This window comes from Hippoglossus hippoglossus, chromosome 1, assembly GCF_009819705.1.
Source record: "Hippoglossus hippoglossus isolate fHipHip1 chromosome 1, fHipHip1.pri, whole genome shotgun sequence".
NCBI lineage: Eukaryota > Metazoa > Chordata > Actinopteri > Pleuronectiformes > Pleuronectidae > Hippoglossus > Hippoglossus hippoglossus.
In genome coordinates this window covers 24,478,741-24,495,276 of record NC_047151.1, presented here as the reverse complement: position 1 = coordinate 24,495,276, position 16,536 = coordinate 24,478,741, and the positions used below count along the sequence as shown (strand labels likewise).

General features: G+C 43.6%; 1 protein-coding gene across 5 annotated transcripts in view; it reads right to left on the bottom strand.

The window, feature by feature from the left end:
* grin2ab (glutamate receptor, ionotropic, N-methyl D-aspartate 2A, b) overlaps nt 1-16,536 on the bottom strand; it is a 120,145-nt gene that overhangs the window by 89,451 nt on the left and 14,158 nt on the right. For all 5 annotated transcript variants that reach the window (XM_034596736.1, XM_034596707.1, XM_034596724.1 and 2 more), the window contains exons 3-4: nt 8,959-9,183; nt 8,697-8,855 (exon numbers count right to left, since the gene is read on the bottom strand). In XM_034596736.1, the coding sequence (XP_034452627.1) occupies nt 8,697-8,855; nt 8,959-9,183 (384 nt within the window). The remainder of the gene's footprint in view (nt 1-8,696; nt 8,856-8,958; nt 9,184-16,536) is intronic.

Here is a 16,536-nt window from a genome sequence, read left to right as displayed (position 1 = left end):
ATGTGACGCAATGTCGTGCAGATTTGTTTCGAGATGGAACTTTAGCATTACCAACAATATATTAGATAAGATAGTTTTTTACTGTACTTTTGGAAACCAATATTGTCACTGACGTTATTACTTTAATGTTTCTGTTGTTAGAAAACATGTTTTGTTTCAGAAATACTTCAACAATCTTGGAAATACATTTTTTTTCTGAGCCAAGAGTTTTTATCTCTTAAAAAATGACACGTCTCTGCTGATTGCTTCAGACAGCTTTGCACATAACAACGTAAAAAAGTTGCAATATATATGCTTTGTTTTTTGAACAAATTCAATAAAAAATAGCAAATAGCTACGGTTACGATAGCCATAAGTATTAAATTTACTTTATCATTAACGTTAATTTGTTACTAGGTGAATTACTGACATTAATACACAAATAACCTGATTGTTTTTAGTGTTGATGAGCCTGTAACACACTCTGAGACACGACCACTGTCGAACTCACTGGACTCATTATCACTATAATGTACTAGAGCGACGAAACACAACTGACACCGTGAAATTAATTTACCAGGTACTTCAGAAGATTAAAATAACTGCTCTCTGATGTGGTGGAGAGGAAAATCCTCACACCCGCACACAGACACACCTCAGCACGGTGTTTCTGTCTTGACCTTGAGAATGGGGGGGGGGGGGTTATGTCCATATCTCCAGGAGGAAAAAGCTCACATTCCTCGGACTGTCGGCCGTCGTGTGGAGTAATCCTGATTGATTCACTCATTTGTGTGACCTTAAAATCAGGTGACGGCTGCATTTGTCTGCTCGAGTCTGAAGTTGACAAATGAGTTACACGTTTGTTTCAATTTCAGGGATTGTAATTGCATAACTTATATTGAAAAGTAATTAGTTTGACTACTAGTTAATGCCGTGATAAGTCGTGTTACAGTAATTGTGGCATTTTGATGGACGGATATGAGCGTGGCCACACTCTAAATATACTTGTTTCCAAAATGTCTCCCTATTCCTTCTGTCCCGATTTATGTTGATCAAATAAGATAACTGCCATTATAAGAGCATTTAATAATATCTGATATTTAATATAAGTGATAATGTAGCACAGCAGCAACACTTTTTTCTGTGTGTGGTCGTAAAAGAGAAAACAGAAAAATGAGAGTAACTAGATCGTAAACGCTGCAGCATTAAACACAGCGTAAGGGATCAGAGGCTGTTGTGATCCAGCAGAGTAACCAGGCTGCGTGTGTCGTGCTGTTCACCAGATGTTGACCGTGAATCAGTTTTTCCCGTTGTTTGTTGATGACGGAGCGATTCAACCGTTCTCCGATGCGTTTAGGCATTTCCATGTGGGTGACGTTGTTTATCGCACGTTAGGAGCATTTTCTAAATCAGCCATGTTACTGTGGAGGAAGCTGGAGCCGCTTGTGCAGTGACGAGGACCTGATCTGTTAGTTTCACAGCTTCCAGTTGTGTTCAGCGTGCTGCCCGGCCAAGAAGGAAACTGGGCATCGAGAGCTGTGGCGTGAGCACAGCCAGAGAACCAGAACTAAATGCTGCAGTCTGGTTTAGTCACCATAGTAACCATATCAACCCTCCCTCTGCATCTCTCCCACAGTCATCCAGTCTGGCTTCACATGGGTTCAAGGTTGGCAAGATTTCCCCGAAGCCTTCTAACGTAGCCAGTTGTTCCTTGTTCTCCCAAACAGAGATTAATCGCCAGAGTGATCAGAACCCGCGGCTGCTTCAAGACGCGACCGTGCTGGTTTGAATTTCAGACGTGAAACGCTTTGCTGGTTTCTGTTTGGCGTTAATAGGCAAAGTGAAACTGCGAGACAGGATGACGCAGATGTTGCATTTAACTAAATAGTTTTTTGTCGTATTGAGACACAGAAATAAAATGTGTGAATCTGCTGATTCTGCTCCACAGCACAGTGGCATAGCTGTAAAGAAATACAAATATATAATTGCGTCTACTTTTTTATTAGAAGGTGTATATTGCTTGATGTTATATCTGCTTAACAATTACATCTTCACAACTTTGAAAATGCTTCGTTGATTGTGTTTTTTTACACGTGGAATATAAAGGCAAGGCTCCTAAGGGTTAAGACAAAGACGGCGAGACGTAACAAAATGAAGACAGAAAAAGAAGGATGAGGTGGCAGTGGAGAGGGAGAAATGGAAACAGGAGGTGAAGATGAGAACAGGCTGAAGGAGACGTGAAGTAGGTAAAAGCTGGAGAGCAAGAGGAAGAAAAAAAAAAAAGAGAGGTGAAGGAGTGGAAGGACTTAGTGAGTGAATGACACAGCAGCAAATCATCTGCAAGTGACAGTAGGTGAGGGGAGCAGGTGTTAAATATTAAAGCAACTCAGCAGAGAACCTGGGCAAATGGCCTATACTGATATGGGACATCCCAAGCTGGGACACACACACACAAACACACACACACGCACACACACGCACACACACACACAGATACGCAGACACCCAGGGCTGCATCCCACCACAGAGGCGGAGCAAAGCAGAAAGAACATGCATGTTTAATTCACAACCTTCCATCTCAGCATGTTCGTGTTCCTATGCTACACACTGTGACCCCCCCCCAACCCCCACACCCACTATCCCCCACACACACACACCGCGGCGGCGGAGGAGAGAAGAGATGAACACGGTTGGCGGATGACGGGCGAGCACATATGGGGGGGGCGGGGGTTAGGTAAAGCCAGCAACGTTTGTTATTTCCCAAAGCGGCCGCTCCGTAATGGAAGTACAACATTCCCAACTAACTCGGTTCCTCTCCTGGGCTTACACATGCCCTTTCTCCCCATCAAGACCGTGTTCCTTAAACATGTCGCCCCTTCTCACAGCACACCATCCAACTTGCTGTAGATTATTCTTGACTGTTCCACACTGACATGCACCACGAGGCAGAGGCAGGGGGGGGGCGGGGGGGTGGAGCGGAGGGACGGCCGACGTCAATCCATTTGTTTTCATTAAGGGGTTTGGCAAAAAACTAAAACGGACGATTCTTTGATTTGTTAAGAGCCGAACCAATTGGGGTGGAATTTATTTTGGAACATTCTGGCGGCGGTACAGAACAGAACAATGTCGACAAACACAAGCACCGCAACACAAAAAACAACATCAGTGTCGGAAACGATTCCAGGGTTTGTCCCAGGCCAGCAGATCAATGCTCATCCTGCATCACACAAACGAACAACAAACAAACAAAGCCCACTTACGCAGTCATTAGCTGATAAAAGCATCCCGGACATAATAATCTGTGGACGTGTGTGTGTGTGTGTGAGCATATGTCTGTGAGTCATCCGAGGACGTTCACACCCTGCGCTTGGAAGCAGGCAGTATTTTTGCCTGAAGACTGTCATGCTAAACATCTGTGAAAGCTCTTTATATCGGGGGTCTGGGGTCTACTTCATGTGTGTACCGCAGTTTGGTCGGTGGCAGGCAGCGGATGAGGCTGAATTTCCGCCCAGGAGCTAAAAATGATGAGGAGCCACGTAGAGTACTTTATCGTATACGGTGTGTATTAACTCCAAATTCAGTAAACGATTAGTAATATGTATTTTTTCACAAAGATCTGAAGGTATAGGCAGGTTATTTAAAACGTGGATAATCCCGCTAAAAAGGGCGATTGACTCATTTCCCATTTGTTTTTCTTCCCCCTCTGCATCATGTTTGACGTCACCGACAACTGAGGCGTTCCAACAAATTAGCGTGTTCACCCGGGTGTCACGTTTCCATCACTGCTGATCCCGAGCCGATTAAAACCTGTGTCTGCTGCGGAGTCATTTGACCCGGGAGTGAATTCTGATTGAATCCTTTCCCCCGGCAGACGGAAGCTGGATGTTGGTGGGTTTTTAGACCAGTGGAAACGGGGCTTTGGTTAACAAGCAGATCCTAAAGTAGGATTTTGAGCCAAGGCAGAACCAAGGCCAAGTGATGCATGATCTGTACATAAAAAAGGGCGTAAACTCCGGGTTCAAAAGTGGAGCCAATGAAGAAGTGCCTGAAACCTGCATTCTATCTAATGACCAGCAGAGGCACTGGTTGCAAAAAGAAGTCAGTTTTATATAGAAGTCTATGAGAAAATGACTTTACCTCTCCCTCGATGTATAGCAACAGTAAACATGTTCATACAGAGTCTGGTTTAAATCTCAAGTTTTCAAGTCTTCTTCAAAACAGCACGATGTTCATTTCATACTTTACGGTCCAGTTTCACGTTAAATAGACGATAAAGCTCGGTATGCATCGGGGCGCGGGAACCGAGGTGACCGACCAATGGGTGCGAGTCGCAGGTGTAAGTGGTGCGAGTGCAATAGTGCAGTGTCCGCATCTCCCAGTCAGGCTCCACTGACAGAACCCCAAACTCTTGGCTTGAAGACGACGGCTCACAAACCAGTGGGTTACGTCGCAGTGCGTTGACACCTGGTTTGACACCATTTGCCATAAACACACTTATCAGCAACCGAAAAGAAGCTAAAAGCCAAAAGAAAAACACCCGAGCTCAGAATCCAGCGGCTGAATAAACTCAAGAAAAAACCTTTACAAATAAAAACTGTCATTTAAAAATAAAACCTGAGGAGCTGTTGCAGTGAGTTACCGGCCTCCACAATCTTGTTTATGTGCCTAACAGTTTTCCAGGGATGCCTGCATCGCCCGGCCCTGTCTGTGTGATGCAGTGTGATGGCTGTGCAACCAGCCGCTGATAAAATGACAAGTGGAGAAAGCCTTTACTTGAAATGTGACAGCAAAGTTTGCATTTTGGCAGCTTAATGCTGCTTTAACACCGAGCGTTTCACACTCGCACTGCCCACCTCCACATACATCCATTATTTCAGAGCACTTGCCTGCCTGCGAGTGCAAGTTTTCTCTTTTTCTCTTTTCTTGGCGCCATCCTCTTCCATTCTTTGCTCGCCATTTAAAACACGACGTGCAGAGTACTGCTGTACTGTACTCGAGGCGGCACAGGATGAGCTGCTCATTTTTCTCTCCTGTACTATAGACTTGATTGTGACATTAACAGAGTGACTGGGTGCGTGGAGAGAGATAGAAAGAGAGGGAGAGAGCCCAGGGCTCGAGCCGCTCCGGCTGCACAAAGCACAATGTTGTTTGTTAGCCCACAGTAATCAGGCTGAATTGTTACCAGCCCGCTGGGAGTTCATTCGATCCTGCAGATTACCAGCACACACCGCTGACAGCAGGTATGAAAGCAACAGTCACACATCCAATAAGTACTACACCGACTCCCCTCCGCAGCAAAATGCATTCGTCGGGTCTGCTCTCGTTTTATTTTAACCACTCACACCCTCGGAGATTAACGCGCGTATCACACAGTGAAAATGATTGAGAGGAGCTAATGTAAGTGAGCGCGGTGGCACAGCGGAGCAGAAAACATGTGTCAGCTCACCGAGAGTCCTCATCACCTCCGTAATGATGAGGTTCGCTGCTGTCACCGGGAAAGATTGAAACCCCGCACCATCGCGTTCGGTGCCAAAATGATTCATCGATTCATCAATTAGGTAATCAACAGGAAATCGATTGCCAACTGCTTTTATAATCACTCAGTACTTTCAGTGATTAATCAGAGAGAAGCACCGAACCTCCGCAGGTTGCAGATTCCTCGACTGTGGCAATTTGTTGGTGTTGTTTGTTTAAATCAGTACAAATTTAATTTCATTGGACTGTTGAGTCGTGGAAGAGAAGCACTTTGAAGAGGTCACTTTTGGATCTGGGAAATAATCATATCCACCTTGTCAGAGATGGATGTGTAAGACAGTGCAACATTAGGAATATTCTGCATCTTCACCCTTTTCCTGCTGTTTTTCACTGCTCTTGTGTGTGTGTGTGTTTATCCTCATTTTGTTAATGGTTGTGCGGCCTTTCCCACAGAATTGATTAAATCTAAGGCGGTAACAAGGGAGCATGAAGGTCACTTTGACGCGCATCAGATTCAGAGTGACATGTTCACAGTCCACAGGGGGAGAGATCAGTTCTCATGTGAGAGAGAGAGAGAGAGAGAGAGAGAGAGAGAGAGAGAGAGAGAGAGAGAGAGAACTGCGCTACATGCCACAACTGGAACTGGAACTATGTGTCTGTGTAAAAAGTTTTGTGGTTCATTATGAAGCTAATTAGAATATGGCGGGCCAGCACAGTCTAGATAATTAATGGGAGACACTGGTTCTCTTTACTCAACCACCAATAAGAGTTATGTTTTCACCCCTGTCCGTTTGTTTGTTTGATATTTAATATTACACAAAAACTAAGGGACGGGTTTCCATGAAACTTGGTGCAATACGGTGCAGGAAAGAAGCAGATCTGGATCTTTCTTTAACTTTTTGAAGGTGTTTGTCAACATTTCTGAAGGTTCCCTAAAGTATGGGTATGAGCTTGATAAAAACAAAAATCAGGCACGTTTAGGGAACTGATCTCCATGACTGTGGGGAATCAGTTCAGCTTATATTGAATGTAAGGGACCTGTTGGGTGTTGGTGGACATATGTGCTCTATGTCCTTGCCATTCTAGTTTGTACGTGAGCCTCCTGCAGGGTCTCTGGTCTCCAGTTTCTGGTCCCCCCCCCCCAAGGCTCATCTTCCAATCAACTCCCCAAACCACCTGCAGTACTTAAACCCCAGGTTCATCCCATCCAGACTCCACCAGATCAGTTCAGCCACTTCTATCGGTGTGAACTCTACACACCACACTCTCTCCACCTGCATTTTTTGAAAGTTAGTTCTCTGCCAGTTGGCTTCTTACTTCCCTGCTAATACTCTGTCCACCTGCGCCCCAGGTCCATCACTCAGCCGCCTGCAATATCCAGACATGTCCAGTCCTGCTTTCGTCTGTAACCCTGGATTGGAAGCCGGCTCTGACTCCACACCTGCCTGCCTTGTTCGGTTTTCTGGAAACCAGTCAAACGCAGAACCATTGCCTGCACAGGCTCCTAAAATAAAACCTCAGTACCCGGTCCCTTTTACAATAAACATCTTAAAACGCCTGCGATACATATCCCAAGAAATGAAAACAAACACCACGAAATTAACCAATTAAATCCAAAGAATGAACCAATAACAGCTGCAGACTTAATAATGAATGATTCACTGATGAGAAATTATTGATTAGGCTGTTATTCATAAGTACACCCAGGAGGAAGATCATCAATACCCCCCCACACCAGGTAGGTGCAGCAAACTGATCTAATAAACTATTTGCTGACTCACTGAGCTTCCACATACCTGCCAGTTGTGGTTAATTCAAACCAGGCAGGATTCTTTTTTATTTTTAATTTACAGGACAGGCCTGCAGGAGCAGTTGCGGGGGGGGGGGGGGGGGCGGGTTAGTTACAGGCGACACACACACACACACACACACACACACACACACACACACACACACACACACACTCACAGCCGGGAGCTGCTATGGATGACCGCGCTCGAGTGCCTTTGGCCACCAAACCGATCAATTAGAGCGGTTGGGGGTTAAACACCTGGTTTAATGGCGAACAGCAGCGACTGGCGGCGGGAAAAACTACTTATTTATTCTGCCTATCATTATATTCTCATTGGGAGGAGGGTTCATGCTGGATAACCTTGACACCGTAGCCCCAACTCCCACTGTTTCTCGTACCTTCCTCCCTCTCTCTTTCAGCCTCCTTTTCTCTCTCTCTCACACTCACACACACACACACACACAAACACACAAACACACACACTGCATCCCCCATCAACTTGTACTTCAAACGGCTGCTGTACTGCGGCAGTTATTGGTTCCTGTGTTTCGGCTGCCGTGCCCAGAGAGATTTAGGAGCTAAAGAACCAGTTGTGTTTTTATCAAAGCTTCGTCAGTTTGTCTGTCAGTCAGCGAGGTCTACAGAGTCAGTACCAGGGAGAGGCTTCTGCTGAAGAAACACACACACACATCCACAAGTCTGCACCGAGCGTCACACCACAGTCAAACAGAAATCCACTCTGAAAGGATATATTCTCTTTTCTCTTTTTTAAAATCTGGGAATCCATTTCTCTGGCCTCCCGCTGAGCACCAGACGTTTCCTTTTTTCCTCTCTGCGTGGCCCAGTTTCAGACCAAGCAGAAACAATGCCTGACCGTCACTTAAAAAGGAAACCAGAGAATGCTGCGTGCTCTTTGCAAAGAATTCTTCTGACCTTTTGAATATTGAGCTTCTAAATGTGAACTACTCCTTTTTTTATAAAAGGCTGATTAAAATAGAATTGCTTATACGCATCTATCCACAGACTGATTTAAATTCCGCCTCTACCAACTTACAGGCTTGGCAGAGTTTCAGCTCTGAACGTATACAATAATCTGACAGAGCGGCTCCCGGAAGCACAAACAAGCTTCCACGTGCCTCCAGCGCGTCAGTTTTCTAATCTACAACATGCTGACTGCATCATCCTCTTACAGTTTCTATAGGAAGGAAGTGAACCATGTCCCTGTCTCTCAGTGAAGTGAGAGTGCGACCAGATTAACCAACACACACGTCGGGACAACTGAAAGATCACACAGGTTGAAAAGCATTATCCTTCAACATCTAGAGCTGAGAGGAGGGATCACAAATTCCCAACCTCACTTCCACAACACAAACACTGTGTGTACAAAGAAGCGTGTGTGTGTGTGTGTGTGGTGCTTGAACCGGTCAGTGCTTGTGTCAAGGTCACTCACCTTGTCAGCCATTATCATCGAGGAGCCTCCGTGGACTCCCAGAACTGGAAGCTGTGTCTGAACAGACAGGAAGTCAAGGATCTGGGCAATGGCCTCTTGATCTGTGCCATCGGCGAACACAAGGCCGTGGAGACGAGTGCGTGACAGAAGCTCACACACCTTGGGACACACAGGGAAACAAACTCAGGCCTCGATAAAGGCACGTGTGTGTGTTAGAGTGTGTGTTAGAGTGTGTGTGTGTGTGTGTAAAAGCATTTCTCACCTGCGTAATCACAGACTTTGGGTCAGTCTCGTTGATCCTCAGTGCTACCACGGAGATGTCAAGGGCATCATCAGGGCGCCGAACTGGCTGGAACTCCTGATCGGAAATGGGTCGCGTCTGGCCCATGATCACACCCACGTTGAGCCCTGGAGGCTTCTGAGACGCCACAGGCACCATCATTTGGGAGAGTAGGAGTAAAATCCAGCCCACTACACCCATCATACCCTGAAAAACACACACAAGCACCGGAAATGAGCAGAGAATTGTATCGTGAAGAAGTTGTGCGATTGCCACAATATTTTCAAGCCTGACTTTATGTGACCATGCGGCTGTAGCCTTTACCCTGACAGGTTTCTCTCTGTAGAAATGATCAATGAGACACATGGGACGGGAGGTTATATGTTCTGTCAAGGTAAAAAATACAGATGTGTTCTTATTCCAAAAACTGATAAAACCGTATCAAACCTATATAATCTTCTCCAGTGGCCCCTGACAGACTTGATGCCCAAATTGAATCTCCACTACTTTACTATATTGTTATTTTATATTATTATACATATTCTTCCTCTTCTTCTTTGTTCGGTTTATTGGCGGGTAGCAGGAAACGTCAAGGAGCTTTACCACCATCTACTGTGTCTTCTTCTCTTCTGCTCCATTTTCATGTCATAACAATAAATGTACTTTTATAGCACCTTTTAAAACAGCTGTCACAAAGTGCTTCGAAAAGAGGAGAAGAAAACAACAAACGTCAAAGAGAAAAAGCTAACATTAAAAAGTAATCGCATAAGGGAAAGATAAAATAAATATGAAGAATAGCAAAAAAAAGTATGTAATGTGTAATATACATATACATATATCTTTCTTGTGTGCCGTAACATAAGCAATATCTCCCACTTCTCGTTTTTCTTTGTTGAAAAAACTTGATCCACACCTTTTGCAAAAAACAAGTTAAAAATCTATTTCACTTTGCCGTGGACTGAATATATTTTCGAACCAGCAGGAAATAAGTGTCTGGAGTATTCCGAACATGTCTTCAAAAACACACTAAGAGCTGTAAAGCGATCCGCCGGGGCGCTCAAAGATTGGCTTGTATTTATCTTGGAGAAAATCTGTGACTCAGATATGTGACTTGAATTTAATCATTAGTGAAAGTCTCGAGTGCGGAAGAAAAAAAACCCTAAAAACCAAGATCACGTGATGGGCCCAAACACGAGAGTTTTTTTACGCTCTGTCCTGTTTGAAGATCACTTCATTCTGCTCCAAAGTGAGCAACCATTAGACCAACAGGGTTAAACCTAACTTCCTCTCGTGCTAATCGGGCTTCATAAGACGCTCTGGATCTCCCTTCCACCGCCTGCCTTTATTTGAACGTAATCTATGCCTGCAGGCAGTGTTCACTGTAAAGTGCCGACTATTAATGGATAAAATAACCCTGAAATAAACCTAATCTGATTTCACTCCATTCACGGGGGTTTGAGGGGAAACATTCAGAATGGCTGAGGGCGCACGAGTGTCAGCATCAATCAATAACGTTCGCCCGGATGACAAATAACGTTTCTTTCAACTCAGGGCGATATCCTAACCAAGTTCCAGTCTGTGTTACCTTCTCCTGTAAAGGCAGCAGATCTGAGAGAAGCAGATGAGTGGAAGGAAATGCAGTGTGAAACGCCTCGGGCTGAATGAGAGCTAATGAAACCATGATGCGAACGCTACGTTGCATCTCAGCCAATTTCTTACACCACCACAGTCCAGCAGAGCAGGAAAGAAGAAAAAACACTACACCCCGGGAGGGAACATCACGTCTGCAGAATGAACCTGCGGTCTTTATCCCTCTTCATCCTCCACTCACTTTATTGAATTTTACAACTTTGCATCCACGTCGGATCCTCGTGTTCATTTTTCTCTTTAATATATATTTTTTAAAACCCGTTCTCTAATCCTGCCAATCTGTCTTTCCGGCTGGGTTAGTGTGTGTATCTGATCCATGTCATCTCACACCCGGTCTAATCAGGCCAGTTAGTCAAGTCCGTACTTTCCCAGCTTGCTCTCTCTGCCCCGGCGCCCACAGACTAGCCTGCAGCTGCAGCAGCACTTAGCATACGCCGCTAAATCACACACCGCTACGCTCCTGTCCCAGGGAATTAGTGTCAACCCCCGACCAATGGGACGGGATTACACTAACTTTCCTTGGAGTTAGCATCGGTGCTAAGACAACTAAGAGCCGTGCTGTGCCGTGCCACGTTTTCCCGAAGCCTCGCCCCGGTAACCGAGCGTTTCTGCTGTATTTGCATTTGTCCCCAAAACCATATCTGCTGACTCCTGTGATTAGCGTCCAAAAGACGTCACGAGGGATAATTGCTTCCCCTTGTGTTAGCACTTATGCAGATATTTCCATGATACTGAAAAATGAAGGATCTAAATAATGCAATAATATTCAGCAGGCATAATTAGCTGTTTTCCTGCCAACACTGAATGTTCACTCGTTATAAAAAGGTGAGTTTTTTTTTTTTTAATAACCACTTCACTGCGATACAGACACAGACGCCACTGAGCGAAGCTTTTGTTCGTTTGTCCTCATTCAAACATGTTTCCTGAATTGGACAAATTTGCCTCCGAGCAGAAAATTAGTCTTGTCCAAAAGAGTTTGGTTGTTCTCGGGCTAAAGTTAAATCCGGATCTGTGAAAAATGATATCTCTGTCAACGCTCGAAACAACACACCCGGTGCTTTAATGGGAGCTGGCATTAAGAGGCCCTCGAGCGGCTCCAGTGACAATGAATCAGAGGACATCTTTGTTGCAGGCTGTAACGCAACCCTGAGTGATTTTCCTCACGTGAGCACATTTTTTGGTTCAACAATGTTAGCCCTAACGCCTATTAAATAAAGCTCATGTGGGTGTAATTGCTTAAATCCATCCCTCCACAATTTCCTTCTCTCCTTCATCGCCAGTGAAGCAGCTCCGCACACAGTGGCTCTAGATGACAACACAAATTAGGCTCCTGGTTATGTGGGCCTTGTTTCCCCAAATATCTTAAAGCGACACTCCACCCCAAAAGTCTGTCTTTGCAGGCACGCGATGAGGATGCAGGAAGTTCGTCTGCTCTTAGAGGGAATTTAAACTGATTCAAAACAACTTCATTTTAAGTTTATCATAATCAAGTTAATCGTTGCTTTGTCTGAAGTGGCTTATTATGCAAATGCATGTGGGTGGAGTTTCACTTGAAGACTATAATTGTACCGTGATTGTGCAGGACTTCTATTTTTGTGGGGTGTTTTTAACGAGTTACCACCTGCAACATATTTATTTGTACAATTAGCTCGTTTCTCCCCATTTTAATTTAATTTATTTTGCACCAATACTGTGTTATTTTCCTAATAATATTCTCTTTGCACAATAGTCAGGTGTTCAATGCAAGAAGTAAACGTTAAATGAGACAATTACTTTTAAAGCATCTCTGGACGCTGATTGAATCCTTCAAAAACACCAATTTAGAGTTTTAAACAAACTGCCCTTCACTCAGCGTTAGATGTGTTTACATGGATATTATATATTCCCATATTAACCCTATTATATATTAAGATAAGTCACTGCCCTGTAAACAGCATTGTTTGATCATCTCAACCTTACGAAGGTCATTCTCTGGATAAGCAATAATGGAATTATGACCCGTGGAGTATTTCAGCCTTAGTTGCATTATGTCGACGTCTTTATCACATTATAACGTCCTAATGGAGTTTCCCCAGCATTTTGGAGGAGTTGAACCTTTTGCTAAATTTTGAAAACACTCAAAAGGGTAAACGCTAACATCGTACATTAAACTATTAGTGGGGACGTCGGATGTGTGATGTAATGTACGTAATCTTAACGTGAGTCAGAATCCGACTGTGCTCTGTGACATGTAAACAGGAATATGAATGGAATACGGGCAGCTGTGGCTCAGGAGGTAGAGAGGGTCGTCCACTCAGAAGTCACTGACTCGATCCCCTGGCTCCACAGACGGCTGCGCTGACACTGTGTAAATGCTGTGTGACAGAATAAGCTACTTGTACTGTAAAGAGCTTTGAGTGGTCGAGACGGCTTCATTTACAAATCAAAATAATAATAATGTCTTACTCAGACCAAGGTCGATAGTCGGGTTATTGGCGTCCATGAGAATATAGTCATTCATGTTATAGAAGAACTCGAGAAATGCTGTTGCTCAACCTGGAAACACTTGGCTCAGATTGCCTGTAGAGGTCATTACTACTTAATCTTGAGTCATTAACATCAGATGAACGAACCTAGGCCTGTTGCATTATCCGAGATAACACCTCTCTGCAGTCTCAGGGCTGAATAATGTAGAGCGTCATCATCATTTCCAGTGTGCAGTGCTACAGTCACTGGGGCAGCACAGGATATCAGCAGCCGAGCAAGAATAATGTCTTATCACCCAGTTTTCTACAGTTTCTATCGGCAGTATAAAGTTTTTTTTTACCCCATCATCAAACGATATATTTCTCCAACTTTGGTTTGTTAATGTCCACTTTCCTCCAATTCCTAACTCTGAGTGCCGGGCCCAGATTTATGTACATATTTGCGCCGGCAATCTGCATGAAATTACCGTCTGATTTACCAAAGCAGTTGCTAATTATCAGTAACTGGGGCTGTGGTTTATGTTTATTCTGCATATGAACAAGATCTCAAAAAAAGACACGGTCGAGTGGTGGAACTGGGGATGTGTGTGCGATGGGGTAATAAGGATTCATCAAGACCAGAAGGATTTAATAGAAATGTAGTGATGCTGAAATAAAAACATCCATTAAATGAAATTTAAACTTTCTAAGCATGTATTAAGCTCCTGATTAAACTCTAACTGAATCTAACTTTGATATTTTACGTTTCTGTTGCTGTGAAATATTCGCAATGTTGAGAAAACAAGCATCTCAGCTGAAAGTCAGGAGTTTAATCACCGTAATGAATTTGCTCAAGTTCACCTTTGAAGTTAAATGACCACAAAAACCACAACTCTCCTCCGTCTTTGTTTATTTAGGAAAATGCCGCAATGTTGTTGTTTTTTTTCCACTGTAACTTTCCTTTCTAAGAAACTGTCACTCTCAACTTCTAAATAATTCATCGCTGTGCCCCGAGACATCTTTCCGTTGTTATGGTAATGTCTTCCGAAAGCTGCGTTTTTTAATTTTTAGTCTTCAACCTCCCTGTAATGTACGGTTTTCAGATCTGAAAATCCGTGTTGTAAAACTAACCCAGGGTGAGTCTTAATAAATGCGAGGGAACGTGCCATCGACCGCGTCTATCAAACCTCCTGCTGTCATCTGCGCATTCCTCCTTTAAGTGCTAAACACATGAAGAGGAGGATTCCACTGATCAAGCTGTGCCTCAGATGACAGAAACCGAAAAACTTCCAAGCCGGTGCGCCTGTTTGATGAATAACATCCGCATCAAGTGAATCTTCTGTTGTGTTTGTTGCAGAACAAAAGCTAGCAGCCGGTGCATAATACCTGTTTGATGCTCGTACACGCGCACGATCCGCAAGGCGTATATACACCATATATGAATAAATTGAAAAATGGGTTTTCCTGTTTGAATTGATTAAATGATAATTTGAATCATTATAAGTTTCATTACAAGTTTTTAAAATGTATAATTAGTTTTTCAGATATACGTTCATCAATTGGAATTGCAGTCAGTAGAGCGTAAACCTCGGCCAAGACCCAACAGTGGCTGTAAAGTTAGAACTAGTCTTAGTACACTTTGGTGGTAGTTACAGGTTGTTACTATACAGTGGCTGAGAAAAAGCCTTCAGCCTTATGAACTTCATTAGATCCAGATTTGAATTTGGATCTGCACGAAATGCACACACTTGTTAAAAAACCTACCCCCCTAAATATGTCTGAATTTTTTGTCTTTCTTGGAGAAATCAAGGAAATTTTGAAAAATTAACTCTTGCAATTAAGAAATTAAGAAAGAAATTCCTGGATTACATCCTGAATCCACACCAAAACATCCTTCAACAAAGTTTCATATTAAAGATTTCTTTGTAATACTGCTAAACATCAAGCAAAAACACCAAATTACAAACATTCAGATCATATCTAAGAAAAGGCAAAACGCCCTGGCTCCCAAAGGAAGTGAAAAACCTCCTGGACCGACCCTGTGATCTTTACCACATTCTTCCACCAAGTTTCACAGTTTTAATCCAAGTAGTTTCTGCGTAATCCTGCGAACAAACACTCGCTGATGAGAACTGAACCTCACTAGTGAAGGAAACAGCTCCGAGTCGTAGAGAGCACTGAGTTGAAGAAGAGACGTTGCTTCCCCCCACTTGTAGTGTGTCTCTTTTTAGAGGAGTTCATTGTGATGTTTGCTGGTAGAGATTCGTCGTTTACAGAAGTTAAAAGAAGAGTCCGCCACCCACCTTTATTGTTTCTAAATTTTATTTGGCTGCGACGGAGCCGCGAGAAGCTCGCCAAGCTCCGTCACATCACCAGGCCGCCTGTGCTAGGTTGTGTCTCAGCTGGGTAAAGAGAATGAAAACACATTGCAGATGGTGGTGTGACGTCTTTACGGACATATTGAATTAAATGTAGAAAGTGTTGAAACCTTGTTAAAAAACTGTTTGCTTGTTTTCTGTGTATTTCAAAGTTGTAAGTGTATATCGACTTTACTTGCTCTGTGTCAAACCTCTGGTCACATCTGTTTTATTTAACACGTGTAGAAATAGAGAACAAGACGTTGCTGTTTAACAAGCGGACAGCTCTACACACTGGAGGGATTTATTGATCCGGTATTACTTCGACAATGTGGTTTATACCCTTATAGAAACCTTGAAACTTGAACTAGCACCAGACAGACTGGTCAGACTCCCCCTTAGGCTGAGAGCTGCGAGCCACGCTGGCAGGTGTCAGTTCTCAGCACGTCTCCGGCCTCCGGGAGAGTCCGATCGCGTCATATTCAATTAAATACAGGGTTTTACTTGGAAAAGGCTTCCGGCAAGTATGTCAAGAGGGTATGAAAAGATTAGGAAGTGGTTCCTTATAACAGGATTTGGAGATCATGTTATTTTTTGCTTTTCTTTTATTCTCACCGACATGAAACGATAGATTTTATGGGCGTTTATGATCATATTCGCTGAAACACCGTATTGATTGTTTGTTATTATGGTGATTTCTTTTTAATGCTTCAGCTCGTGTTCTGTAATGTTCCTTAATGGCGGCCGCTGAAGGTCTCGTCTCCGTCTTCATGGAGGTTAGTGAACTGTGTAAGCACCTGGGACAATGATGGAAATAGCTGCAGGACTTAATGTCTCCGTCGCTAACACACTCTGACATGTTGTAGTTTATTAATGTAGGAGAGGACTGACAATAACTCAGACCAGATATATCTGATCTGGAGTCAAAGGATGCAAACGTATTTTGCAACATGACACGGGGAAGCTTTTATCTTTACTTTAAGCTGAATATTTAGATGTAGACATTGCAAACGGTCTCTGCAGTGCCTGATAAACAAATACAACCTACCCCACAATTATTCAAAACCAAACACACACACCATTTTACCTCTATTACAAAAAACAACACA